Source organism: Misgurnus anguillicaudatus, chromosome 7, assembly GCF_027580225.2.
Source record: "Misgurnus anguillicaudatus chromosome 7, ASM2758022v2, whole genome shotgun sequence".
Lineage (NCBI taxonomy): Eukaryota > Metazoa > Chordata > Actinopteri > Cypriniformes > Cobitidae > Misgurnus > Misgurnus anguillicaudatus.
Genome location: NC_073343.2, coordinates 32,651,986 through 32,679,619, shown reverse-complemented (window position 1 = coordinate 32,679,619; position 27,634 = coordinate 32,651,986). Strand labels below are relative to the sequence as shown.

General features: G+C 35.7%; 1 protein-coding gene across 1 annotated transcript; it reads right to left on the bottom strand.

The window, feature by feature from the left end:
• Nucleotides 1-100: 100 nt before the first annotated feature.
• Nucleotides 101-26,096, bottom strand: lck (LCK proto-oncogene, Src family tyrosine kinase). Its single transcript, XM_073869743.1, has 13 exons — nt 25,874-26,096; nt 22,367-22,470; nt 21,038-21,101; nt 20,844-20,934; nt 20,571-20,672; nt 19,553-19,656; nt 19,257-19,406; nt 19,032-19,180; nt 14,440-14,623; nt 4,922-4,998; nt 1,318-1,471; nt 1,092-1,223; nt 101-1,004 (listed from the first exon to the last, which is right to left on the bottom strand). Exons 2-13 carry the CDS (start codon nt 22,463-22,465, stop codon nt 802-804), a joined length of 1,509 nt encoding a protein of 502 aa, XP_073725844.1. The 5' UTR covers nt 22,466-22,470; nt 25,874-26,096; the 3' UTR covers nt 101-801.
• Between the last annotated feature and the right edge of the window lie 1,538 nt (nt 26,097-27,634).

The following is a 27,634-nucleotide window of genomic DNA, read 5'->3' as shown; positions in this document are numbered from 1 at the left end:
ATTTTTGAAATATTTACGGTAAAATATTTTCACGAAACATGACCTTTACTCAATATTCTAATAATATCATATAAGAAATCAGTAATTTTGACGCATAAAATGTATTGTGACTTACTGTATGACCTGTTGTGGTCCAGGGTCATAAATGTGTTTAACTGTATACCACACATGGTAACTTAGCATTTGTGCTGTATATCTCAGTGGTAGAGCATTGTGGCAGTGCAAAAATTCAAGGGATTGAACCCTGGAAACACGCATGATAATAAAAATATGATGTATACATTGTAATGCACTATAGTTCGATTTGGATTAAAGCATTTACCAAATGCATCAATGTAAATGTCACAGTTGTCACAGGAAGAAGATGTTAATATCTGTGTGAAATCTTTTCAGAGATCTTTTAAATAAGATAAGCAAAGATTAAAGCTTTAAATCAATGAGGCTCTTTTAGTTTTTAGATAGTTTTACTTGCTTGACAGTTCATGCTGCTTTTTATAAAAATACAAAAATCTTACTTTACAAGACAATTCTCAGATCAAAAAGCAAAAATAGTAAAAGCTCACGTAACATGAAGCAAAGCATTCATTCACAAGACAGCTGTCAGAATTCCTGTTTGGCTCGCCTTGGCAAACTTCCTATTTCTGTCTAAATGCTAAAACAAGTAATCTCAGTATTTGGCTTCCTTGAACAGTCAATATTAGTTTTCTTTTAGCTAAAGAAATGTTTGGAAACATTTTCAGTCTTTATTGGGATCCTCTGGACTGCTCACTAATTCCATTGTTTATCATTTGAATGATGTCATCAGATCTGTTCCTGATATTGTCTCTCGGTGGCAGTGAAGAAGTCCTCCAGGACACTGCGCAGGTACTCAAAAGTTGGCCTGCTATCCGGGTGCTCGGTCCAGCAGTGTTTCATAACATTATAGAGAGCTTCAGGACAGTTATCGGGACAAGGCATACGGTAACCTTTCTCCAGGTTTGCGATCACCTCCGGATTTGTCATTCCTGAAAAGTCAAAACAGGAGTGAACATTCTAAAATATCCATATCCAATGTCTGAAAAAAATTGTTAGACAAGAAACATAAAAGTTACCTGGATATGGGATTCTTCCATAGGTAACAATCTCTGTCAACAGTACTCCGAATGACCAGACGTCTGATTTGATGGAGAAGGTGCCGTAGTTTATGGCCTCGGGTGCTGTCCATTTGATTGGAAACTTTGCACCTGAGATGTAAGCAAAAGAAGAAAGAATTATCATTTACCTCTAAGATTAACCATCACATTGAGAGGTTTTAATGCAAGCCATTGCTTAGTTTACCTTCTCTGGCTGTGTATTCATTGTTTTCAATGAGTCGGGCAAGGCCAAAGTCAGCAATCTTGCATATAAGCTCATCATTTACTAAAATGTTGGCAGCTCTCAGGTCTCTGTGGATGTAGTTCCTCTGCTCTATGAATGCCATTCCCTCTGCGACCTGAAGGGGGCAGTACAGTGTTAAAAAAGACTGCATTTGTACAGTATAGGTATATGGAGGACGAAAAAAAATGACTTAAGTGTATATAAATAAATAATTAAATGCATAAATAAAAAAATTTAGAAATACAGAAATGCATAAATAAATGTAGAAATACATAAATAAATAAATGAATAAATACATACATGCAAAAATAAATAAGTAATTACTTAAACGCATAAATAAATTGTTCTGTTAAAAGTATCAACTTTTAATTTTAGTATGTCTGCACAACTACATTTATTTATTTTTACATTTATTTATGTGTTTCTACATTTATTTATTTATGCATTTATGTATTTATTCATTTCGGTATTTCTACATTTATTTATTTATGCATTTATGTATTTATTCATTTCTTTATTTATATACACTTAAGTATTTTTTCGTCCTCCATATTGGTAAGGGACAAAATTATAATATAGTAAAAACTGACTGCTTTTTGCTCTTCAAATAGTGTCAATGTAACGATTGCCTTTAGCAAGCTATGTAGTCTACATACATATGTAGTTTTTGCTATGCATGAAAACCTTTTTATATTTTACATGCTTTATAGTAAGCAGTACATTGCATGCTGTTCAATAGGCATCATATATTTGGTTAGATTAACCCAGGTGTTTTTAAGCACACACAGAGAGAGGTCAGTTCCTGAGAAAGGGAGGGTCTTGCTTTGACTTCCCTTGATTTGACTTTTACCCTTCACCCATAAATTGGCACAGGTTTCACCCATAAACATTTCCTGTGATATTTTCGGTTCGGTTTTAACTGATCTCAAGTAGCGTTGTATGCTTAGATAACTGCTCTTTGAGCTTGTAGTCGGATGTTTGCAATACTTTTAGGGTGACAGCTGTCAGAATGAGAGCGAGGCACTGTTCTCAGATCAGCCCTTTTAGATGTTTATAAAGGATGGCACTGTGCGTGTGTGTGCATGGTTGTGTGGTCAAGTAAGTGTTATTTTGTGATTCTGAAGGTGTGAAGTATTAGTTCACGAAGGTTACAGGTTGATGTGAACATGCCTAACTCAGAATGGAGGATAGTATTACAGCTTAGCAATTTGTGTACATTTGTATATTATTGTGTGTACCTGGGAATCCTTACTAATATAGTAAAACCAGTAAAGGTTCTTCTTTTGCGTTTGTAAAAAATTTCACACGACAACGTTGCCAAAGCTATCTGGGTTTATGTGAAAATGACTGTTATATACATGCCAGGCCAGTGGGTGGCGATATCACTTACACGACCAAAGGCCCTTAAGGGAAGTGACGAAGGAGTATCGGCATTTTTAAAAACTTGCACTTTGAAACTTGTTTTTGAATGTTCGCATTTTCGGGACCCCAAAGCGCCATTGTCGTGTAAATGCTAAACTTTCTAAACTTTCCCATTTATAAGTTAAAAATGTTGTGTAAACCGTCCCTTAGTAAACATGTTTGTTCAGGGTTTGGTGGTAGTCGCCTGATGTGATACTAATTTCAACAAGTCCTTTCAAAAGCTATGAATGACCTCACTTTGTAGAAAAAAATAGCGACCGAACATCACACAGCGTCTATGCATCCTAACCCCTAAAGCACTTCTCTTATTGATACTGATACTAAAACATCCCACCTTTCACTTTCACATTCTCTTCTTTATCCTTTCTGCTCCGCCAATATTTCAGCGAATGCCTCCGGAGACGAAAAACAACACCATGGTTTTAAAAGGTCTCTTCATCTTTAAAGAGGGAACATCTATCCTATACTACATGATCTTCATGAACCTCTTGACTGGCATCCCTCTAGCGACACTTCAATAACGTCAGTGTTTTCTTTGTTACTACTGAACATCCACATCTCCTCTTTAATCACTTAAACACCGAGTACATAACTCACCAGATCGGTTTATTCTAGGAAAACCTGGAGCTTAATGAAAAAATACGATCTATTTGTGAACTACTCATGAAAATACCACATTTCATGCATTCTTATTAACACTGTTAAAGAGTATTTCTGTGCACTTCGCCAGGATTCATACAATTTTCTAAAAGTTTCATTTGATTTATACGTAACAATCTTGCTTTATTTCTTTTATGGGTAATTTCAGTGCTGGAAGTACAGTGGAAGTCCTTATATGGGCATTCACCTGGAATAGTGCCAACCAAGAACTGACATGAAATCAACGTCACCAAAGTAGTGTGTTGTTGTTTGTGAGGGAAGTTTAAGCTTGTTTGGCTTTCCAAGCATCATGGAAACAGTGGATATAGTTTGTTTATCTGGGGTAGCAGCGGAGTTGTGCGAGTGTGTGTGTTTGACACTGCGTTCATTGAAATAGGACAGTCCCAACCGGATCATGAGTCACTCGTGGTAAATAAAACTGCATCAAATCTTTGTTTTGTTGGCAATTGGTGCGTAAGTGAATATAATGTAAACGACATGAACATGTAGTGAATCATAAATTGTCTGGACATAGTGGCTCTCCGCCCACTGTTCACCACCAGAGGCTCATTTTTTTCTGGGAAAGTAACAATACAGCTGACCTGTTGTTTATAAATCTAATAAAACTAAAGACTCTTTGCAGATATGAAGTAATACTACTCTATAGGTAGGCTACCCAAGATTAACATGAGATGAGCAGAAATACTGTGTGTTATGTGACCTTTAAAGTCCGTCATATTGTGCACTGGCATTGTTTCTGCAGTACTTCTGCCACAATAATAGGCTTTATGCCCAGCTGCACTACTTCCTGAACTTCAGCCAGCTCCTTGTTTCCTGTCTGCCATTATTGGACAAACTGATTAATCCAGGTGTGTCTGATTATTGTTGTTGTGACTACTGAGGTCAGGCTCACCTGGATTAATCAGTTTGTCCAATAATGGCAGACAGGAAACAAGGAGCCGGCCGAAGCCCAGGAAGCGGTGCAGCTGGGCACAAAGCCCACTACTGTAGATCGCGTGTCATTAACAAGAATTACTGTGACCTACATCAGTTCTTACAACCATCATTGTTTTGATGACAAACAACCAAGCGACCACACTTTTTGCATGTGTTCCACCAATAAATATTTAATGTAGGAAAGAAATAGGTTTTGCATGTTTGTATATGTGTGTTTTTGTGTGTGTGCATATTGTCATGTGTCCTTTGTTTTCATTTCCTAGTTCTGCGGCTTTGCTCGCAACACGTTTATTTTGGTATTAAGGTGTCTAGACTAAGTCCAGCGTACAGTCATCCTATTGTTACTGAATGAGATTAAGAAGCAGATCAGCAGCTGACTAATGCTGCATGAGTCAAGAAACACTAGAGACTTCGGTAAATTAGGTGAAGTGGAAACAACAAACCATAATGTTCGAAAATACTACTATAAAGTAGTTCATGATGTGTCTTTGAGAGAAGCAAATTGGAACAAAGGTCATCTGTATTGAAAGGGTCATGTGTAGCCTACCTGGGCAGCCATGTCGATCAGCGTATTGATGGATAAACAGGAACCTTCTTTAGTCTTGAGAAAATCCACCAAGCTGCCTAAAATAAGAACCAAACAGACATCTTAACATAGAAATATTTTACTACATATACAGTGAGGCAAAGGTATTGAATGTGGATTACATGTTGTAAAGGGCTACTGTGAGGGCTACTGTTTTATAAACTTAAATTTTCTTACCATAAGTGAAAAATTTTAAGGATTACCCCACTTTCATAAAATAATTCTTTCTTTGTTCATTCGAAATAAAATGAAGTTTTTTGAGTAAAAAATTCAAGGATTTTTTTCCTATAGTGGTCTTTAGTGGACCTCAACAGAAGAGATTCATAGGGCTCCAAACGATCACAACCCGGGGAATAAAGGTCTTATCTAGCAAAACAATCATAATTTCTGCCAAAAAAAGAGTACTTTTTAACCAAAACTTCTCGTCTTGTGCTAGCCATGTGACGCGCCAGCATGACCTTACTTATTAAGTATTCATGTCAAAAAGTCATGCATTACATCTTGGTAACTTTTAATAGCAGGGGACTATTTTCGGGCACTGCGTAATATCATTGCGCCTCCTGCAGCCATGGTACGACAGCAAAGTCCTTGATTATTACGCCAGTTTGAGAGTATAGTTGGGTGATTCTCACGAAACCATTGAAACACCACGGCACTAATGATTTTAGCTTTAAAATGTGTAATATAACATTAAAAAGCATCAGAATTAACACAATACTGTGTTCTACCTTGTACAATGTGTGATTTCAACATAAGAATTTATAATTGTAAATTTAATCTCATTTTCTGCTGAAATTCTCATTACCGCAATGTGTCCGGCTGTGTTTGAACATGCGTTATGTTGTAATTTAATCAAATTAACACAAAAATATTAAGAAAAAATATAAAGGGATTTTTTCCTAGACTACTTTATATGACAGAAAAAAAATTTACTGAATATTCATGTATAATAATAATGAAGAAAAATTAGGAAAATGATGTGTCCATGCCTGATGTTCTCATCCTCCGCAACACTTTTTGAGAACAGTTTAAGCACACATACAGAATTTTAATAAAGTTTGATTTTGAGTGACCAAGCACATGTACCAGTTACTTCAAGATGGCTACCAGGTAAGATCATTTTTTTACAGTTAATTTGAAATATTGTCTTGTCAGAATGCTTACACAACATTTTGATTATCATTACCGCAACAGATGCTTATTAAATGTTAATTTAATTAATAGAAGCATAATACTTTGATTTTAAATGCATGTGCAGAATCTCCAAATTATGTTCTTTCAGGTTTGTCATGTTATTTTGAAAATATGTCAGTGTTGATGTTTTCTGACTGTTGCGGTAATGAGATTTTTTAGGACTAATTTTTAAAATTATGTTCCAAAAAGTGTTAAATGATAAGTAAAAGTTTTTAAAGTAATGTTCCCATTTACTCCAGACTTTGTTTTTCAATGTCTGGTGGGAAAAAAAAGTAAATTTAAGCAATTTTTACATTTTCATGCTTGACATTTTTAAAACCAGGTTTTCGTGAGAATCACCCAGTTCCTAGCTATATCTGCCTAGAAAATCACAACTTTAAATTTGTTGTCGGTCTTAGTACACGATGTAACTACAGAGGAGTCAAGTTTTAAATAAGAAAAATATCGAAACTCTTTGGTTATTGTTAGTGCGATGCTAATGGTCTAATCAGATTCAATGGATTATGCTAAGCTATGCTAAAAGTGCTACCACCAGACCCGTAGATCAGCTGAATGGATTCCAAAACGGTATAAATCAAATGTTTCACTCTAGGGGAGCTGGAAAATTTGCATATTTTCAAAAAAGTGGAGTGTCCCTTTAATTAGTATCATTCCACATACAACAACGTCTAAACGGTCCTCTTTCACCACACTTGTAAACACTGGAGCGGTAGTTTCGCATACGTCATGTGTGACCTTTTAAAATGAAGTTGTGGTTTAAAAGTACTTTTTTTTGCAAAAATGACAAATTTAGCTAGATAAGACCCTCATCATTGGGATCACTTAGAGCCCTTTGAAGCTGCATTGAAACTGCAAACTGTTGAGATCCACTAAAGTCCACTACTGATGGATGAAAAATCCTGGAATGCTTCTCTCCAAAAACTTAATTTCCTCTCGACTAAACACAAAAGACATCCACATCTTGAATGTCATGGGGGTGAGTAAATTATTTTTTATGACAGTGGAGTATTCCTTTAAGGTGAAACAAATTGAAAAAATGACTATAATTGGTAAAAATTGAAAGATTTTTAACTAAAATTTTTACATTTAAAATTTTTTTTATTTTTTTGGACGTGACCACTGAAGTAATTTTTTTTAAGTTGATCCAACTTTTACTTTTTACAGCGTATCATCAAATAAATTCAGTACTTTCAATGGGAATTGAATAAGTGCACTCGATAATGTCCGCTATAATTTCGGACACCACTGCAAATGGCTGTCCCCTCAAATGGTGCACTATTTAAGTGTATAGGAAGCTATTTTGGACACAGCCAATGATTTACTAGTTAACCTCTTAAACCCTGAGGACCCAGTCCCGGGTACAAAATTTCGTATTTTGACTCAAATAAAATATTCTTTTAATCTTTAATGGTCCATCATGGACCCCAGTAACACATATGAGATACTGTTTGAAAGCTTAGACTCTCTACTTTCTCCAGATATGCATCACTTTGAGAAATCTTTTACTGTAAGAAAGTTATTTACACTTAATTTACACTATCACCCCCCCCCCATAATTTTTTATATGATTTAATATTCACATATTTCATATTTTTCAAGTATGACAAACATGGGCAAGTCTTATATCAAATGAAAGCTCTCATTCTCAGGAATAAGGCTACAGCGTTATTTTTGTTCTATTATCAACACATATCCAACAATAGTTGAATGAATAATAAGGTAAAAAATCGTCTTTTGTAAACATATGGGAAAATTGAGTGTGGACTGCCTCAGATAGCACATATAGCCACAAATGATACACCATCTTTTCTCTTAGGTCCTACTCTAAAAAATGAGTCCATTCACAACATTTTCTTTGGTTGTGTGCATGAATAATCCCTTGTTATTTATTATATGTCCAAAACAAAATTAATATTTATATGAAAAATGTATTTTCGGACACTTCAGTAAAATGAAAATAACTTTTGAATGCGACATGCTAAAGAGATCATTCTTTTTTTGGGTGTTTACTGTCTGCTGCTGGTAACAACCAGAACTGTCTGCAGTCTGCTAGAGCACACAGAACCAGAGTTATACACTATCAAAGGCAGTATTTATGACATAAAAAAATAAAATTTGGTGTTTTATCATATGAAAAACCACATAAATAACACTATTTGTCTCAAACAGCAGCTTTTTATGTAACTTCAAAGGGTTTTCTTTAAAATGATATAAAGCAATTGCATTTATTCCACTGTATGGGGTTATGGGAGCACTTCAAATGTTTTTAGGCAGAAATTGTATACAAAAAGGGTATTATTCCTCCCATCAGTTGGAGTAAAATAACTTTTGCATAGATTATGATAGAGAAAAAAATCTTTTTTCCTCTGTAAGCTGGCAATTGCTGGAATCAAACAAAACTGTCTGCAGGGAGCTGAGGTACTCAGGGCCAGAGTTATACACTTTTAAATAAAAACTTTAGAAAAAAAACATCAAAAAGCGCCTATTTATTTTTGTGTTTATTAGAGGACTGACATCACATACAACCATGTTTAGCACTTTCAACACTGTTTTATGTAATTTCAAAGGGTTTCCTGTAAAATGATACCAAACATTTGTATGTAAACCTCTGCATGTGGGTATGGGAAGCTTTTGAAATTGGGTAGGCCAAATCCAGGCGAAAATCCCCAAAATAGCTTCAGGGTAAAGTTCAGTGATGAATGCACTTAATTCAGAAAGGCAATAGAATGGTGTTGTTATTTTGTGGACATGTTTGTCTTTATTTGACAGTGGAGAGGACAGGAAAGTACAGGAAGGAGAGAGGGATCGGCAAATGACCACGAACCGGGAATTGAACTCGGGTCGCCGAAAGTGCGAAAGCACCACATGTCGGAGCGCTGCCCACTACACCATCTGCTTTTATTTAAATGTCAATTAATGATTCAATTAACATTTAGTGAACAGAATGAGAAAATGGATTGTTTGAGTTTTTTCTTTGAGTGTTTTCTGTAATACGCAACCCTTCTTGAACTTTCTTTAAGCACATTTGAATCTGACCGGAAGTGCCGTCTTTCCATTAGTCATGTTGGTTCAGAGGCAAAAGGAAACAGCAGATGCATTAATGCCTTTGTTTTGGTTCTTCAAATAAGAATTTACAAGAATTGCACATAACAGCTCTCAGATCAGAGAATAACACCATAACAACTACAGGAAATTACTGCAGCCAGATTGGAGCGGACGCTCAGTACTTCGGTGTTAAAGGCCAAAGTAGTTGCTTCTGAGACGGCAGACTGTGTCGGAAAAGCAAAATCAACCGACCCATGAGGAAATTCCCACAAAGGTGCGACGGAAAAATCTCTTGGAAGTCTCCGTTCACATTACGATGTAAAATTCAAGGTCGTGGGTTAAGTTTAGATGAAGTTCCCATGTTTTCAATCGCTCTGTCATAACTTCTATTGTTAAAGGAGATGGGTGGAAAAGGGCACACCGACCTCTTCTTTAAAATATCAACACAGACAACAATCGGGCTTTTAAATACATGGCTCCTAAACAAAGAAATGTGAGATCCACAAGCCGAGCCCAGCGTTTCATCAGCTTCTTTATGAGACGACACAAAGTCTCATAAAGAACATTCACAAGAACGCTGACGTTGTAGTAACGTTTCTGTAACAGTCTTTTGTTTGTCTCTATGTGACACGTTGGAGGACCAACAAAACTCTTAGGAGCCGATAAACCACACGAACAATCCCTACCGGGCTACACATGGAATGACATACATGATCTAGAAATACGCCTGTGATGGGAACCCAAGACAAAATATAGGGTGTGGAGGTCTTTTCTGTGAACACCTGTGACCATGGTGGCCATTTATGTTTCAACGTCTAATGGTCGATACTAGCCTATGAAAACTTTCTTTCTGTATCTTTCCCTTTATTATCACTAAGTGTGCTTCCTGGGGATCAAACATATGACCTTTGCACTGCTAACGCAACTACCAAGTAAGCTACAGGAACATGGGTTGCATTGAGATGTAAGTATGCATATGAGTAGCTTTCTTGTTTGAGTTACAGATTGGTTTTGTTGTCTCATATATGATAGCATTTCAACAGGGATGGAAATGAGTTGAAACATGTTTAAATGCCATTTCTTGGATGTGTATCAGAGTATTTTATTTATAGGTTTGTACAGTATTAGAAAAGCTAAGAGGGAAGGTGTGACACAAAACTCACATTATAGTGAGTAAATTGTTGTAAAAGACTGAAGGTGGGCACGGCGGTTAGGAAATAGAAGATCTGCTTGTCATTCACTGGAGGGTTGAGAAAGAACTGAAGCTTTAAGTGAACAATGACGGCATGAATCAGCTTGTTTGATTCAACAGCAGTGAGTCTGGATGACTAAACATCAGGGCCGTACACACCTTAACATCACTAAACATCAGGACACAATGATATTCAGAGGGTTGACAGATACTGTATGTGTTTGTCAATGGCAGATTTCTACACTTTCACATTTAGCTTTCTCCCTATACCTTTAAGTCTTGAACAATACACTGTTAGAAAAAATTGTCCCGTTAAAGTCTCCATGTAGTGGATAATTGTATTACCCAAAAAACTTTGAGCATCATAATAGCATATGATAAAGTTTTTCCTGTGACGGTATTTCTACTTGTATGTAATTCCCTCATTTAGCATACATGGATCTATAAATGAAGAGTTTGGTTCCAAAACACAATAAACACCTTTTTTTTAAATAAATTAGTTACCGCCAAAATCAGTATTGTATCAGGTCAGTATTAAAAAGTAATTAATTTTACGCAAAATTCAAAATCCGTGTTATTCTGTCATCTTTTCTTCCTTTTTTCCCAAAACAAGATAAACGCGATGAACGCTCAACCAATCACAGCGCACCATTCCACGCGCTGAATACACACGGAATCCTAGTTTTCCTCACTTTGTACTTCGTGATCAACAAACAAACAAAAACAAAATAGTAATTTTGATGGCATTGATAAACCTGTGGTGGTTTTCTGTGACGGGGAAGAAACGTAAGCCATCAAAATCTAATAATTTACGCGAGAGGCACTCGGGCGAAGGAAAAATGCCGTCTGTTGCTTGTTCTCACACGATAGCATCAAGCTTCTGTCATGCTAACACGTTGACCTTAGGGGTTCTTATGAAAAAATGTCCATTTATTTACTCAAAGTCAATGAAAATCGAGCAGGACCAAAACATTTTACAGCTGATCGCTGTGAAAAATGTTCAGCGACGACGTCCCAAGAATGACAGCAGCAATGACAGTGTTCATAATATGGCAAAGTGTTTTGATTACTGCCATTAATGTTTTTTTTAAATCAGCGTATACCACTAGTCAACTAAATGAATATAACATGGCAAAGATGAATGCACATATTGATTCAATAGATTTATAGCATTTTGAAAAGAAAACGTCATGGATTTATTGCATTTTGTGGAAAAATAATCAGTTTTTATAATAAATCTTTGAAAATCAAATCATGGATTTAAATTTTTTAATGTTATAACCTAAAGATACTATCTGAAAGTTTGTAACGGAAAATAGTGGTTTTCATCTTGTCACTTTCTTGGTATAGGAAACACATTTTAACCAAAATTAGTCAAAATGGATTTATTGCAGTCAAAATATATGCAAATAAGTCTCCGCCTCTACTCAATCGCACAACTTGGACCATAGATATTATTGATGCTCGGGTTGTCTCATAACCCGCAGGTCGAGTAAAGAAATTGTCACTTTATTTGCAGGCGGGTCATTAAAGCAAAATAAAAAAAACATGTATGTTGCGTGCAATACTACCAAGCCCCTAAGGTGACATTGGAGTAAAAAAATCTAAAGTTTAGTTTCATGTGCTCACGTGAAACTTTCATGTGCAGAATTTTGTTTAAAGTTTAGTTTTGCATGCTCGCGTGAAACTATTGCGTGCTTGCGTGAAACTATCGCGCGCGCGCACGTGAAACTTTCACTTTTACGTGCGCGCACGATAGTTTCAGGTGAGCACGCGATAGTTTCACGCGAGCACGCGAAACTAAACTTTAAAAAGAATTTTGCACATGAAAGTTTCGCGTGAGCACATGAAAGTTTCGCATGAGCACGTGAAAGTTTCGCGTGAGCACATGAAAGTTTCGCGTGAGCACATGAAAGTTTCGCGTGAGCACATGAAAGTTTCGCCTGAGCACATGAAACTAAAATGTATTTAATTTTTGCTCCATGTCCCCTTAGGGGCTCCGTATAATTCCATATAGCTTATATTAAAAATTTAGGATTATATTTTTTCATATTTTATTAGGTTCTTTGATAAGGTTAAAATACGTAGGCCTGCGTAGCAACATAACTTGCGTGATGTCCCCAAATCTTTGGCCTCACGTCACGTAAGCGCCAAGCAGCTCATATTGCCAGCCACAACAACAAAACAAACAAACAAAGAAATAAAAGATGAAGATGAAAGACGAGGTGTGGTAGAAATTAAGGTTGGAATTTATGAATAGATAATACAAACGCTGCTTTGTAAATGTAGAAACTGTTTATTATTATCCTATCTTGTTATTAATACGGCATTATTACTAGTTTCTACGGTTCATAAGTGTATGTTGTTGCCAGTTTACATCTAATGGCAGTTTTTAAGCACTTTTAGTTAGAAATAAAGCCTGATTTCATGTACATTATGCCTAGTATGTCTATTTAATAGTCGTGGGTAGTGGCGGGGCGGGTTGTAAAAATAAATACAGTGGTGCTGGAAAGGCTGGGGCAGGCGTGACCCTGAAAAACACCTGACCCGTGCATCACTAACAGATATGAATATAAGAAATGAATCCCCACCTCCACCCTTTCATATACGCTTAAATAGATGCTAATGTCGGTAGTTTCAGGCAAATAACTACCAAGTCTATAAAAAACTAGTTTTTAGCGCCGATAGACTATTACACAGTTTAGCGCATGTAAGTTCAAATGTGATGATGTGATTAGTTACTTGTGTGTGAGACGTAGCAAACCAAGGCACTTTTAAACCACAAGAATACGATGTCTTTGGAAAACTCAAATATTATGGATAAAATACTTAGCAATGGTGTTGAATGATGAATTTGCACATAGGTTGTCTTAAGCCCTATTCGCACGGGATAAGTATTATCTGGGGACCTAGAGTGATTTAAAACATTACCCCCATACATCTGACTTTCTTGTGGTCCATTTGCACGGGATAAGCAAATTTACTGACCTATGTCTTGAATATGATGTTGAGGCTTTGAGTAACACTGTGTCCTATGCATGCAACGCCATGATACGCCTGTACAAAGATCTCATTTAATGAAAGATCTGCACATTCTGAATATTAATAATCATTTAAAAGCATAAATATATGACGAAAGTTTCACATGGAAAGCCATAAGACGCAAAGGGATGCGTCTGCGTACAATATGTTTGTGGGCGGCGCTCCTCCGCTGCAATGCGAGAGGTGCAAAAACAGAGATAAACGAAATAAAATATGATAAAAATGATATACAATCTCCAAAAAATTCAAAAGATGCCGATTTTACTAATATTATCACAGGACCTCTGTGTTGGGTGAAATATGGTAGGTCATTTGCGGGGGGATTTTTACTTTACAAATTAACATGGCTGATTCACACAGGATTAAGAGCAAAGAAAACCTCCGCAGTTATTACAAATGACTAGAGGTCACCAGGTAACACTAATAGGTTACCTGTGCAAATAAACACCACATAGACATACAAACAACAATAAAAACTTGATTTTCACCACAGTGGGTCTTTTATGGAGTCATAACTATAGTCAAATTACTTTTATGATGGATTTATTTGCTTTTGAGAAGATTGTGCATTCAACACCTCATCTAAGAAACACAGGTTAAGAGTTCTCACGTCTGGAAAGGTAAAAACCGATCAATGAAAGAGAGCGGAAACATCGCCTCTCTAAAAACATTTTGAGGATACACGCGAAGAGGATGTTTGATGATGCTCGGCTGAGAATCATTCAGTTGAGCGAAGAACGCTTCTTTGCCAACCTCACAACTACAAAGACATGAAAACGCTTTTGTTTTCATAGAGTAGACAATGCTGTGTGGGCCTTATAAGAGACTTGTTAGGTCATGAAACCTTCCCTGATGAAAGTTAAAGTGGAAATTTACTCAATGCGTGCATCCGTTTTGAAAGTTCAGGATGCACGGATGAATCATTTAATACTAAACAGTGATCCTTTGTCGTTCTGTTGAAATGCATTGTCCCTCCCTTGTTTGCATGAGGGTGTATGTGTCTCACCGTTCTCCATGTACTCTGTGATGATGTAAATGGGCTCCTGTGTGACCACAGCAAAGAGTCGGACCAGTCGTGGATGCTGAAGGGTCTTCATCAGGTTTGCTTCAGCCAGGAAAGCGCTGATGGACATGGTGCCCGCTTTGAGACTCTTGATAGCCACCCGACGGCTGTTGTTATACAGCCCCATTGAGACAGAGACAGAAAGCGAGTGAAATTAGATGGATTAGCTGAGGGAAGTGACTTTGAACTTTTAAGGGAAATAAACAGAAAACATTTACCCTGCTGAAAAAAAACAATAAAACCATTACAGAAAATTCTAATGGTTTTATGGGTTTTATTGGGAATTTTATTGGTTCTAATGGAATATGGCCCAAAACACACTACAGTGTAGTGGTTTTAATGAGCTTTTGGTTCCTGTTGGTATTTTAATGGAAACCATTAGAATTTTCTGTAATGGTTTTATTGTTTTTTCAGCTTTGTCCGGACACTCTTAACACACCTCACACCAAGGGAAAATCTGATTAAATAATCTGTAGAACCATCAAGATAATCGGGACACAGCTAGGATTGTCAGAAGGGGAAATCGGCCCAAAATCACCCCGATTATTTTTTGGTGTGTACCCAGCATTGGAAAGATAGATGAAACAATGGTACAGGTTTTTTTTAAGATTTATCAGTGCAAGTTAATTTAAGACAACTCAAACCAGCATTTTGGTCTGGGACTAGTATTAAAACTTGTCTTTGAAACTGGGCCACAATTGATAAATGGGTACACTGTAAAAAATTGCTGTAGTTAGGCAGCTGTTTGTCGGTAACTTACCGTAGATTTAAATGTATGTTATTTAGTGGCAATAGTTTGTTTAAAGTTAAATAATCATTAAACATTACAAGTCTTTGTCTCAGAATAAAACTATGAAAAACAGCCTCATGCAAACATGTTAAGAAACATAAATTTAAATTTACAATAAGTTACTGTAATGTCTACAGTGTACAACAGTACCAAATAGTGTTGAAAAACAAGTAACGTTTCAGACCCCAAACTGATTTTTAAACATTAAGGGGTGGTTTCCCGGATAGGGATTATCTTAAAACAGGACTAGGCATTTGTTTAAATAGAAAATATTAGTTTTAACAAACAAGCCAAAACATAACTTGTGTGCATTTTGATGCAAAACAAAGGACACTGATGTATTTAAAGATATGTCAGTGCAAGTTGTTTTCAGTTTGGACACCTTTTACATTTATTTTAGTCTAGGACTAGTTTAATCACTGTCTGGGAAACAGCCCCAAAAAATTATACACTTAATCCTTAAAAAGACAGTTCATCCATAAATATATATTCTGTCATAATTTATTTACTCATCGTCTTGTTGTTATAAACCTGTATGAGTTTGTGTTGAATGGTAGAAGGTATTTTAATAAACAATGGTTAGCACACAGTTGACGACACCCACTTACTTCCATAGTATTTGTTTTTCCTACTATGGGTACCATCAACTGTGTGCTTACCATCATTCATCAAAATATCTTTTTTGTGTTAAACAGAATAAACTTATAGAGGTTTATAACAACATGAGGGTGAGTAAATGATGACAGAATTTTTATTTTTGAGTAAAGCATCCCTTTAATGTCATCATAAGCCTTTGAGAAATGCAACGTGAGATGCTGGTTTGCTTAACATCATGAAAACATATTTGTATAAAGTTGTTTCTAAGGAGTCATGTGTGAATTGTTCTGTAAAAAAAACGGATGTTTTGCTTCACCGAGCGTCTTTGGCTTTACCCGAAATTTTTGATTTGACAACCGCTTCGCTACATTTCTAAGGGGTTCTTTTGATTTGATGTTATCACACCTGAGGATGCCTTTAAAGAGGTTTAATGAATGGAGCGCTTCTTTTTATTCGAATGAGGAAAGTAATTCACTGCCAAAGTTAAAACAAAATGGCAGATGTGATACGGCTCCTTGTGGTCATGGAGCAGGCGTGCGTGCGGCGAGGGAAACGAGCAGGTTGTCATGGCAACCAGGGACAGGAAGTGGTTAAAGCTTTAGCACCCAAGTTACTTCCATCCGTCTATTTTTAGGCCTGAGGAAAGGCATGATATCACCCCTGCAGTTTATTTATGTTTCGAAACTGGACATATTGGAGAAACTCAAAACGCTCGAGGTTTATTAAAGGTCATAAATACGGCTGTTACTGTCGTCACTGTGCTAAAACCAAATAAAATCCACAATGAATGAATTTACACTCGCACAGAGCTTGACTGACACTAAATTTGCATAATATATGTTATACTGTAACTACATGCCAGTTATTTGTGTATCTGTAGATCAGTGAATGCGGTCGTGTGTCAGGCAAAATGCTGAATCTGCTTTTTAGATTTACAGCTCTGTCATGTCTGATTTTCGGTAAAGCACAATGTTAAACACACACCAGCATGCAGATTCATGTTTCCTTATTCTACTCATGATGGTTGAATTCACAACATTTGCCAACCCTCAGACAAGAACAGACAGACCTGGCCGGTCAAAACACAACATTGGGATAGCATCATTTGGGATAGAGTTCATTTTCTGGTGTACTGTAAAAAATACTTTGCTGCCTTCAAATTTTTTGTTGAATCAACTCATTGTTGATTGTACAAATCATCTCAACTTACTATTATTTATCTTGACTAGAGATGAGTTGTTATAACTACAGGTGAGTTGTTACAACTTATAAAATTAAGTAGACTTTTCACAACTATATTTTATAAGTTGTGACAACTCATCTCTGTTGACATGACTTGTAAATCTGAGTTGATTTAACAATACAGTGTGTGTTTATTTGTAAATTGTTGTACCAATTGGTGTGGAAAGTGTTTCAAACCTCAAAGTCTTTTCATTCGGAAAGTATATGTGAATCGGTAGCTTTTCGGTAACACTTTACAGTAAGGTTCACTGTAAAAAAAATTCCGTAGAAATTGCATCTGGGTTGCCGGTAACTTACCGTAGATTTAAATTTATGTTTTTTACTGACAACATTTTGTTCAAAGTAAAATGAACATTAAGCATTTACAAGTCTTTGTCTTTACAAAGTAAAACTAAAAACAGCATCAAGCTAAACATTCTGGGAAACAAAATCTGAAGCAAAAACAGAAAAAGGTTGATGATGATTTCAGGTTCCCAGAATGCTTTGCATGAGGCTGTTATTGTAGTTTTATTTTGTAAAGATAAAGACTTGTTAATATTTAAAATTTATTTAACTTTGAAACAAACTCTTGCCAGTAAATAACATAAATTTAAATCTACGGTAAATTACCGGCAACCCAGCTGCAATAACATTGTAATTTCTACGAAATTTTTTTATAGTGTATTTGTATACACTGTAAAAAATGCAACATAAAGTTAAACAAATTGGTTTTGCATGTCAATTCAACCTACTATTTTAAGTTTTAACTTGTGATAAGTTGACATTTTTTAACTTAATTTATTAATTTAAAGTAACATAAAAATTGATTTAACATAGTTTTTACAGTGTAACTGTATACAATATTTCTTTCTATAGCATTTATTAATCTTAGTTCATTTTAATTTTAGCATACATTTGTTGAATCAAAAGTTGTAAGTGTTACACTATTAAACATTTCTATTAATTACAGTATTACTGTATAACTTACTGTAGATTTAAATGTAGGTTATTTACTAGCAACAGTTTGTTTAAAGTTAAATGAACATTTAACATTAAGTCTTTATCTTTACAGAATAAAACTAAAATAACAGCTTCATGCAAACATACTCGGAACCAAAATCTGAAGAAAAACAGAAAAAGGTTGATGAGGATTTTTGATTCCCAGAATGCTTTGCATGAGGCTCTTATTTAAGTTTTATTCTGTAAAGATAAAGACTTGGTAATATGTAATGTTCATTTAAAGTTGAACAAACTGTTACCAGTAAATAACATCAATTTAAATCTACAGTAAGTTACTGGAAAACAGCTGCATAACTACAGCAATTATTTTACAGTACATTTTTCACAATAAATAACCGTATTGGCATTAACTAACATTAAGTAATAAATGCTGTAAAAGTATTGTTCATTGTTAGTTCATGTTAGCTTTACAACAAATTCAACCTTATTGTAAAGTGTTACCGCTTTCAGTATTCTTTCGAGAAAGAAAGGAGACCTTTGATGCTGTAGTGAGTCGTTCAGAGTGCAAAAAGCATTGCAACATCATAAAGCTGCAATTTTGCATGACATACAGTAACCAATAAATATGCAATTCGTGAAACTGTTACAAATAAATGATAAACTTATGAGAAAAATATATTGCTCTGACGGTGCGCGAACATATCTTAGGAGACTTCGTAAAAGTGTTGTCTTGTATAAAACACGAATGCACTTTGATATCTTAGCAAACAGAGCACAGTTTGTGAGATCATCCAGATCTCTAAATGAAGACGCATTACTAGTGTCTGTTTCTCAAGAGAAAAACAATAAAGCAGGAGGCCACCGATTAAGATTTTAAAAAGATCTCATTTGTAATTTTTTCCCTTCTGCAGAATAAAAAAGATGAGAAAATACAAAAGCATAATTGATTTGAAATATTCCTACCCATCCACACTTCTCCAAACTGTCCCTGGCCCAGTCTGCGCTCCAGTTTGAGAGATTCACGTGGCACCTCCCATTCATCCTGCCACCAGGGTTTCTGAGGAGCTCGGGTCTGAGACGGCTTCACCAAACGCGTGCAAAGTCCATCGGCTTCTCCTGCACGCAGATGAAGTCGTTTATTAACTTTTCACACATAATATTAACACTAAATATAGGGAACCCACAAACATACGTGAATAATGTTTGACCAATTCTGAGAGGGAGGTGAAGGAGATCTTGGTGGTGATGTAGAATCCGCCCGAGTCTAGATTTCGGATTCTGTAGTGCTTGATGACGTCGCCCTGCGTGTGATCCAGATCTCTTACAGACAATGAGAAACTACCTGAAATTCAATGAGATTATGTCATTCAAAATCAAAGTTTAAATAAATAGATAAATGTATCAATGAGCTGCATTGTAATATAATAGCACTGTGTGTGTTGACATGTTGTGCATTTCTTTGGCACAGTTGCACTTAATGTTTCGTACCCGGTGTGGTTTCACTTTCTCTGATAAGGAAAGAGCCTTGTGTATTACCAGGGGCCAGTAGTTGTCTCATGGCATCATTCCTGGAGAGGTTTTTAAAGAACCACCTGCAATGCAATAATATGATATTATTAAGCATTATTAAGCACATTGCCATCTGTTCTTATTGAATCATTCATTACGGTTTCTGATAAGCTTTAAGGTTCGGGTGTAGAAGAGATATACTGGAAATACTAGATTCGATATGCACAGATATGCAACATCAGCGGTTTGAGGAGTTTCTCTTTAAAGTGGGAGTAATTCAGTTTTTTCCATTTCTAAGTTGCAGTCATCATATGTAATGTGACACAAGGAGCACGCATGAATCACACTTTCAGTGGCATTTCCAGGATCTTAATATGGGGGAGTTGATTTGATCTCTATTTCGGAAACCCCAAGCAGCTGATCTTCATAGAGAATTTTTAGGCTGTATGGATATATGAGGTGTTTATTATTAGGTATTGTAACAATATTTCATGCATTAGAAAATAAATGTTTAAATGCATAGAAGTTATGCATTACTCTAAAATGTATTGCTTAGAATTGCACAACATGGCCAATCTCATTGCAATACTTCATACACATCATCAGACACACAAATGCACTTGAATATTATACACATGCATGTTATTGCACAACTGTATTTATTACACTATTTGTGTGATGTGTCTTCTTCAGATGTCCTCTATATTATGTAAGTCTTCGAATCATGCTTGTTTGGTGCTATTATTTCGGAGACATTGCATTTTGTGTCTTTCTTTCTTGTGGAGAACTATTAAAAATACATAAAAACTTGAAATTTTTATAAATAACTATTGCACTCCTAACGCAATGCTCTATCAATCGTTGTGTTGTAATTTTCACGACGAATTTTGCGATTTTCTGCCATGCATCTGTGCATGGTATGCCGCATGTGGTTTATGCTCGGCTTTGCATTATTGTGAAAAAGAAAGCGTGTGCAAATAAGCGTTGTGTTACTTACGGTTCTGTCTCCATGCTGTTCAGTTTTGCTACAAAGTTCTGTGGTATGTATCCTTTACGACCAGTAGACAAAGACTCTGCCATGAACCATTCGGGGTCATCCCTTGTTTGGAAAAAATAACACAGATGCACATTTTTATCAAAAGCAACTAATGCTTCATTCAGAGGTTAGATGGTACTTGCTTTAAACGTATGTGTTAGAGTCAACCATTGAGTAAATCATCAGTTTGCTCTACTAAGATCATTATTGCACAATGATGTAAAAACAGCTTACATGTTTAGGATTTTCATCTTTTCCCCCTTCTCAAAGCCGAGGTCGTCGGCGTGGCTCGGTTCATATTTATATATGGCTACCACCAGGTTCTCTGTAAAATATATTACAACAGTCTGACCCAGAACAATTTGGGCATCCCTGCCGAACCCCATCCTAGATGTACGTGTGACAAAGATGTAAACGTGTTGTCTCACCTGGCAGAGGAGATGATGGTGGAGGTGTGTACTGGGACGGATATGGAATCAGAGGATCAAAAGTCTATGAGAGAGCAAATTTAATTTATATATTAAATAGAAATAAAATATAGTGACTTCAATGTAATCACAACCAGTGTTTGAATGATGTTAAAGATTATGGGAGGTCCCTTAGCTAAGCCCCCCTTGGCCAGGCCCCATGTCATTATTGGGTCGCCATGAAAGTAAGATGTGATCCTGGATCAACATTTTAATAACAGAAACCCCAAATAACCCTTAACTTAAACCCTAACCATTTTTTTAACCCTCAAATAGTGTTAAATTATAGGTGGAGAAGATTTTTTTAAAAGCCCCTTACCCAATCTAGAAAACAGCATGATGCGCACTTGAAAGTTTACATTTATTTCAGACAGAAATCATTTGGATTAATTTATTGCAAAATTGGGACAAATAATGGACAGTATCGCTTTGTGGCAGCACACCACAAGAATTTTATAATTTTAATAAAACCAGCGGACCCCCCCTAATTTATATTTTTGTGCTTTATAGGGGGTCCCTCAATGCTTATAGGTCCGGGGCCACCCCAGCCCCCCTCAATTCGAACACTGATCACAACATTAAAATCTCGATCATTTACAATGTCCTGAATGTATGAATGTCATAAATCTCACAAAGTCACTTCCTTAAAACGGGGGAACATAAACAACATCTGTTCATCTCTTTAACTTTTAATCGACCTCAATAAAAACACAAATCAGTGTGACTGAAATAAAGCCAAACTTTATTGTTCCAGATTATCAACACAAAGGCCCGTTTCCCTTTTAAATTACATAAGCTTGAGCGGAAAAAGTCATGTGAGTACACATAGAGAAAAGTAAGAAAGGTAAAATTAACTTTTTACCCTGTTTCCATTAGGGCTGCGGTATTTCACTTTTGGTTACTTGTATCACCTCACGGCACGAATGCATATATTTTCTCACCTAACCGTTAAACTTTAAGCCAAACACAGACTTTGTGAGACATTGTATTGTGTGTGTGTCTTAAAAACCACAAAAAATGAGACTTATATCTTCTAAATGCACAATGACTACCACTTCCTCTCTGTCTCTCTCTCTCTCTCTCTCTCTCTCTCTCTCTCTCTCTCTCTCATCCTTCATTTCTTCTCATCTTATTTGTGAGTTTTCGGTTACTTTCTGTTACAGGTTTCACAAACTCTTCTCATGTCTCTAACAGTGTGATATCAAGTTCATTAAGTCTGGCACAATGGTTTGCATGGGAGCACGCAATGATGATGGATGTGTAATGTTTAATTTAAACACACATACATACCTGATTTGGAGGCTTTGGGCAGTTACACTGGTCGCACCATTCGTCTGGATGGTAGGAGAATTCTTCATCCTCAGGATCAAAAGAGCCGCAGTTCCCCATATTTACTAAATGTGACACAAAACAGTTGCAGAAATTATCATTATTGTTATTACCACACCTCTTATGGATCTGTTTTAAAGAGTGCAATACAAAGAGTACCAAAGAAATAATTCCAGAAAGTTTATGTATTTATGTTTCACATGTCTGTAGGCATCCAGTTTTTGTGCTGAACGTATGCATAAAAAATTTCTCCAGTCTGTTTCCATTCAAATTGTGTGTGTGATGATGTCACAAGTGTTGCATAAATTTTGGTGTATCGCAAAAAAAAATCAAACCATTGCCATTTATATACATATTTTTGTGTGTATCGCATCTACATTTTGTGTTCAATAATAAAAAAATAAAAAATTATGAGTATTTGGACAGTTTGTGACAATTTACCATGTGATGCGTAAGAAATAATTCAGAACGAACCGTTAAATTATTAGAAAATAATGCACACCCCAGGTTGTAATGTTGCATGCAAAGCGGATAATCCAAAGAACCGAAGTAAATTTTTCCTTTTATACCACGGTTACCACAGACATTGCTACACTCTAAGAAAGGAAGTGTTATCCTATTTAACACATTATGTGTCATTTTAACACATTATGTGTCATTTGGTTTTGATTTTGTGTTCAAATAAATTAAAGGGACAACACAAGATGTGTTAAAACAACACAAAGTGTGTTGTTCCAAAAGTAACAGAGATGTGTCTAGTTAAGGGCAACACATTAAATTTGTTGTCCTTAACTTGACACAACATGTGTTGTTTTGACACATTCGAGTGTAAGACATTGCTCTGGTGGTTATTTTAAGAAATGTGACAGGTCAGGTTTATCGAAAAAAAAATAATGCATAATCATGAAACATTTTTCAACCAATCAGAATAAAGCATTCGACAGCCCCGTTGTATAAATTCCTTTAATGCCTGTTCAGGTCATTCGGGTGGCTTTTGAGTTTGCATTTACGTAGTTTATACACATATATACAACGTTACTCAAGTCCACTTGTTTGCATTTTGCATTTATGCTAATGTGTATATTTAATCACAAATGATATTATCAGCATGACAATTTGACTGAAAAGTTTAAATGAGAAAATGAATCTCAAAATATCTGAAATGAGTTTTGTGTCCATTTTGCAGAAATGAGAGCTCGCTCTTAAGAAGGCATGGGCTTTAAAAGTTTATGCAGCATCGGCTGATCCACGTCCTGCGTGAATGCTGTGTGCTTTTAACAATGCACAAAATTTGCGTTGAAAAAAAGTGACTTTATCATTTGTTTAAAAAAAAATTCTTATGTAATAATAAATTCAATTAAATTGTTTATTAAATTATTTTATTTGGACCTGTGAGTGTTATTCATTAAATTTATTGCAACGTATGAGATTTCTCACATTGCAATAGAAAGGGGAAATAATAATAAAAGCATTTCCTCTTATGTTCTTTAAAAGAATGACAAAGATTTAGTCATGCAGTCATGAAGTTTTCATGACTAAATGCTTCTGGAGAATGCGACAAGCATTTTTGTGTGTCAGGAATTGTTAGCGCAGATGCACAAAATCAGGTTAATCCTCTTAATGAACTCTGGACACACTTATAACTGAGTTTTCAGGCCCAATGACCAAAGGATTTGTGCTAATCTGTTTTTTTTTATTTCAAGCACATTGCACTTAATTTTCCAGCTTGTGTCAACCTAATTTTGGCTGAGGAAGTTGTACATTATACAAAAACGGCAATCTCCGGGGGGTTTGTTTATTTACTGTATTTTGTCCATGTGTATTTTTATTTCTTAACCCCCAAAAATGTGTAAATGTTAATGTGTATGTCTCGGTGGGGTTTGAAACTGATGTTACTGGGTCAGGAAATGCTAAACTCTTGAGGTCAAACAGAAGATTGTGAGCTCTTGAGATTGTCTGAAAGCGCAACTCAAATTTGACTTTCCACTGACCTCTGTCCAGTACCTGAACCTACTGTCATATAACTATAAACAAGTCTTAAAGGGATAGTTGACCCAAAAATGTCATCATTTACTAAACCTCATGTTTTTCTAAACCTATATGATATATTTATTTTGTTAAACATAAAATAAGATATTTTGATAAATGATGGTAAGCATACGGTTGATGGTACCCATCAATGGCCTGCTCACCATCATCATTTATCAAAATATCTTCAACAGCATAAAGAAACTCATACAAGTTTAAAAAAACACGAGGGCAGATTTTTCATTTTTGGGTGACTCTTTGAGAAAGATCAAGTGTTTTGAATTGTTTCAAGAAACAGATCAAATAATCAATGTCTGATTTATGACTATAAACATCTTTACATTGTGTCATTGCCAAACTGAGAAATAAAAATGTTTATCATGTTGGACATGTTGTCCTGCTTCCGTGTGAGTTTTTCACTCCAGGTTTTGCGTTGATTCGGGCCTCCAGTTGTTTGCTTAAGTATCGCTTACAGCCGACGTGTTATTATTTGATTGAAATAAAGAGATTTTGCAGTTTTCCTCAACTTAGTTCTGGAATTGACACATCATGCAACGCGAACACAAAACCTTCATTACTAAACTTTATTGACATTCAACATTCATCAGGTTAGATGTAACCATCCTTTAGTATTTAATAAACGCATAATGCATTTTTTAACATTACATGCATCATCTTCTCAGTTTGATTGGAGTTAAGGATAAATCAAAAAGATAACAGAGCCCCACCCTAAAAAGTAAATGAAGCAAAATTAAAAATGGCAGCCTTTAAAGGAGGCTTTTCCTTTTTGCATTTGTAAAAATCCCCTCCTTCAGATGGTAATACATAAGTTTTTCTTGTGGCATGAGAACTAAATATATTCATCTTCGCTTATGTAATGTTCAAATATAACGTGTCAAAAGCTCAATGCTGCATCTGATGCTATGAAGACAACTTTTTAATTTAGATTTTAACATCATAATTTAGATTTTTCTGGTATTAACAGGAAGTAGAATGACACAACTAATGACAAACATATACAACTTATGTATATCACTTGCGAATGGCATTATTTAATGAATGTTTACTGCATGACAACATTCTAGCAATTTCTGTTTGTGCAGAGCGTAAATGTACATCGACAAACAAACATACTTTCACATTCTACATTATTTTAACATTTTAGGCGTGTTTTAGGACTAATAAACAAAGTAAATTGAAGTATTGTGTTTTTGAACAACTCAACTTCTAACTTTCATTTCTTTCCTTTTGTTATTTTTTACTTTAAAAAACCCAATTCATGATTTTGGTTTAAATGATCATTATCTTCTTCATACCAAACATCTCATGCTTTTATTTTAGCTTGTGTGAAGTCTCATCAGAGGACTGATTAAAAAAATAAAATATTTTTGGGCCACGACTAAAAGCAAGACAAAGCTAAAGCCTGCTGATAACACTTACCTTTTGTGTCGACGATGCTTCAGATATCAATGCTGGGCCAGTTTATCAGGCATTCTCACGTCGTTAGCTTTAAATCTTATGAAAAACACATTGGTTGACCAAAATACGATTATAGACAGACCAGCAAGATCTGTAAGACTTTGCCCTGTTTGGAAGACATGTGCTGCTGAAGTGTTAAAGTTGGGTACGTCACATCATTTGTGAATGCATCGCTCTTGCACACACACACACACACACACACACACACACACACACACACACACACATATGACACACACCACAGTGGTGCAGAGCAAGCTGATGATAGTTTCCTGTCGTTGAGGTGTTTGAATTGATATTTAACATTTTTTCAGCAGGTGCATTCGGCTGAGCAGCTGTTGGGTTTGGAGCTGAGAATTCTGGGTCAGGACTCCACTGTGTCACCTGTTTTGTGGTGCCATGATGCTAAAGAGCGGAAACTTTAACGGCACTGATGGGTTTTACTAAGAAAGAACAACAAATCCTTAAAATGTTTATAAAATGTTTCATATGTTTATTTGTGAAAATCCAGAGACCTCTGATTGGGTTTATAGCCTGGTGTTCTTGGCAATAGCAGTCTTGTATATTACATAATAGTTACAATAATGAGAGACAAATGATTATCAGTCTCTAAAATGTTTTTTGTCTACCTCTTTCTCTCAGTTTTTTGTTCTCTCTCTGCAGACCACACAGTTTTTGTTGTGGCATCTGTCTGCATATAGCGCATGCACTCTCAGGAAGTCACAGCCCGAACATTCAAAGGAAATGAGGTAGATTTCTACTGCAGGAACGCTCATCTTAATATAGACATTTACACCCAAACTGACTTATTTGTTGCTTGTTTTGGTTTGTTTACCGCATGAGGACTGGTATACTGACCAGACGTTTCATGTGGTGAGTCCAGAAATAGACATCTTTATTGTGGTTTGGGTGGGATTTCATTCAATAAAATATTAGGGTAATCACGTACTGTAAATAAATCAATTTAAGCATTAATAAAGAATGAGGAAGGGTCTTCACATCATGCCAAAGCAAATTCTGTCAGGATTTGTCTGGGTTTAGATCTCAATCTGAAAGTTTAAACAGTGGATATTTTTGATGGTGGTCTTGTGGTTTGGTTAAAGGGGGGGGGGTATTTTATTTTTGATTCTGATTGGCCAGTCGCGACATTCCATTATGTCATTGCGAGATAACAAGAGCCTGAAACCAATAACAAACGCTGCAAATCAATATAAATATGTCTTTTAATAACATATATGACATGCCGGCTGTCCTGATTACACTGTCAGATAAGAACCAGTTGCCTATACATTATCTGTTAACACAGCAACAGTTATATACAGTTATATACACTTTATAATCCCTTACGGAAACTAACTAACAAAAAAAACATGGTTATTGTAGTAAAACCATGGTTACCACAAAATAACCATAGTTTTGACCAGCATGGTTTTAAAAAACATAGTTAAACCATGGTTACTGTAGAAAAACCATGCTGTTGCTGATAGTAATCAAAACATTAAACAAACATGGTTACTACACTTTTACCTCAAATTTTCATTAGGGATCAGGTGATTTGACACAAATATGAACTGAATATCATGCTATATATATAAAAGTCTGCATAGAAATGCTAAAGTCACATAATCTTATGAGATGAAGAGCATTAAAGTTTAATTTCACATTAACCCCATTCACACAGCACTTTGGTCCCAAAAAATTTCAGCAAAATTGGCTTCTGCG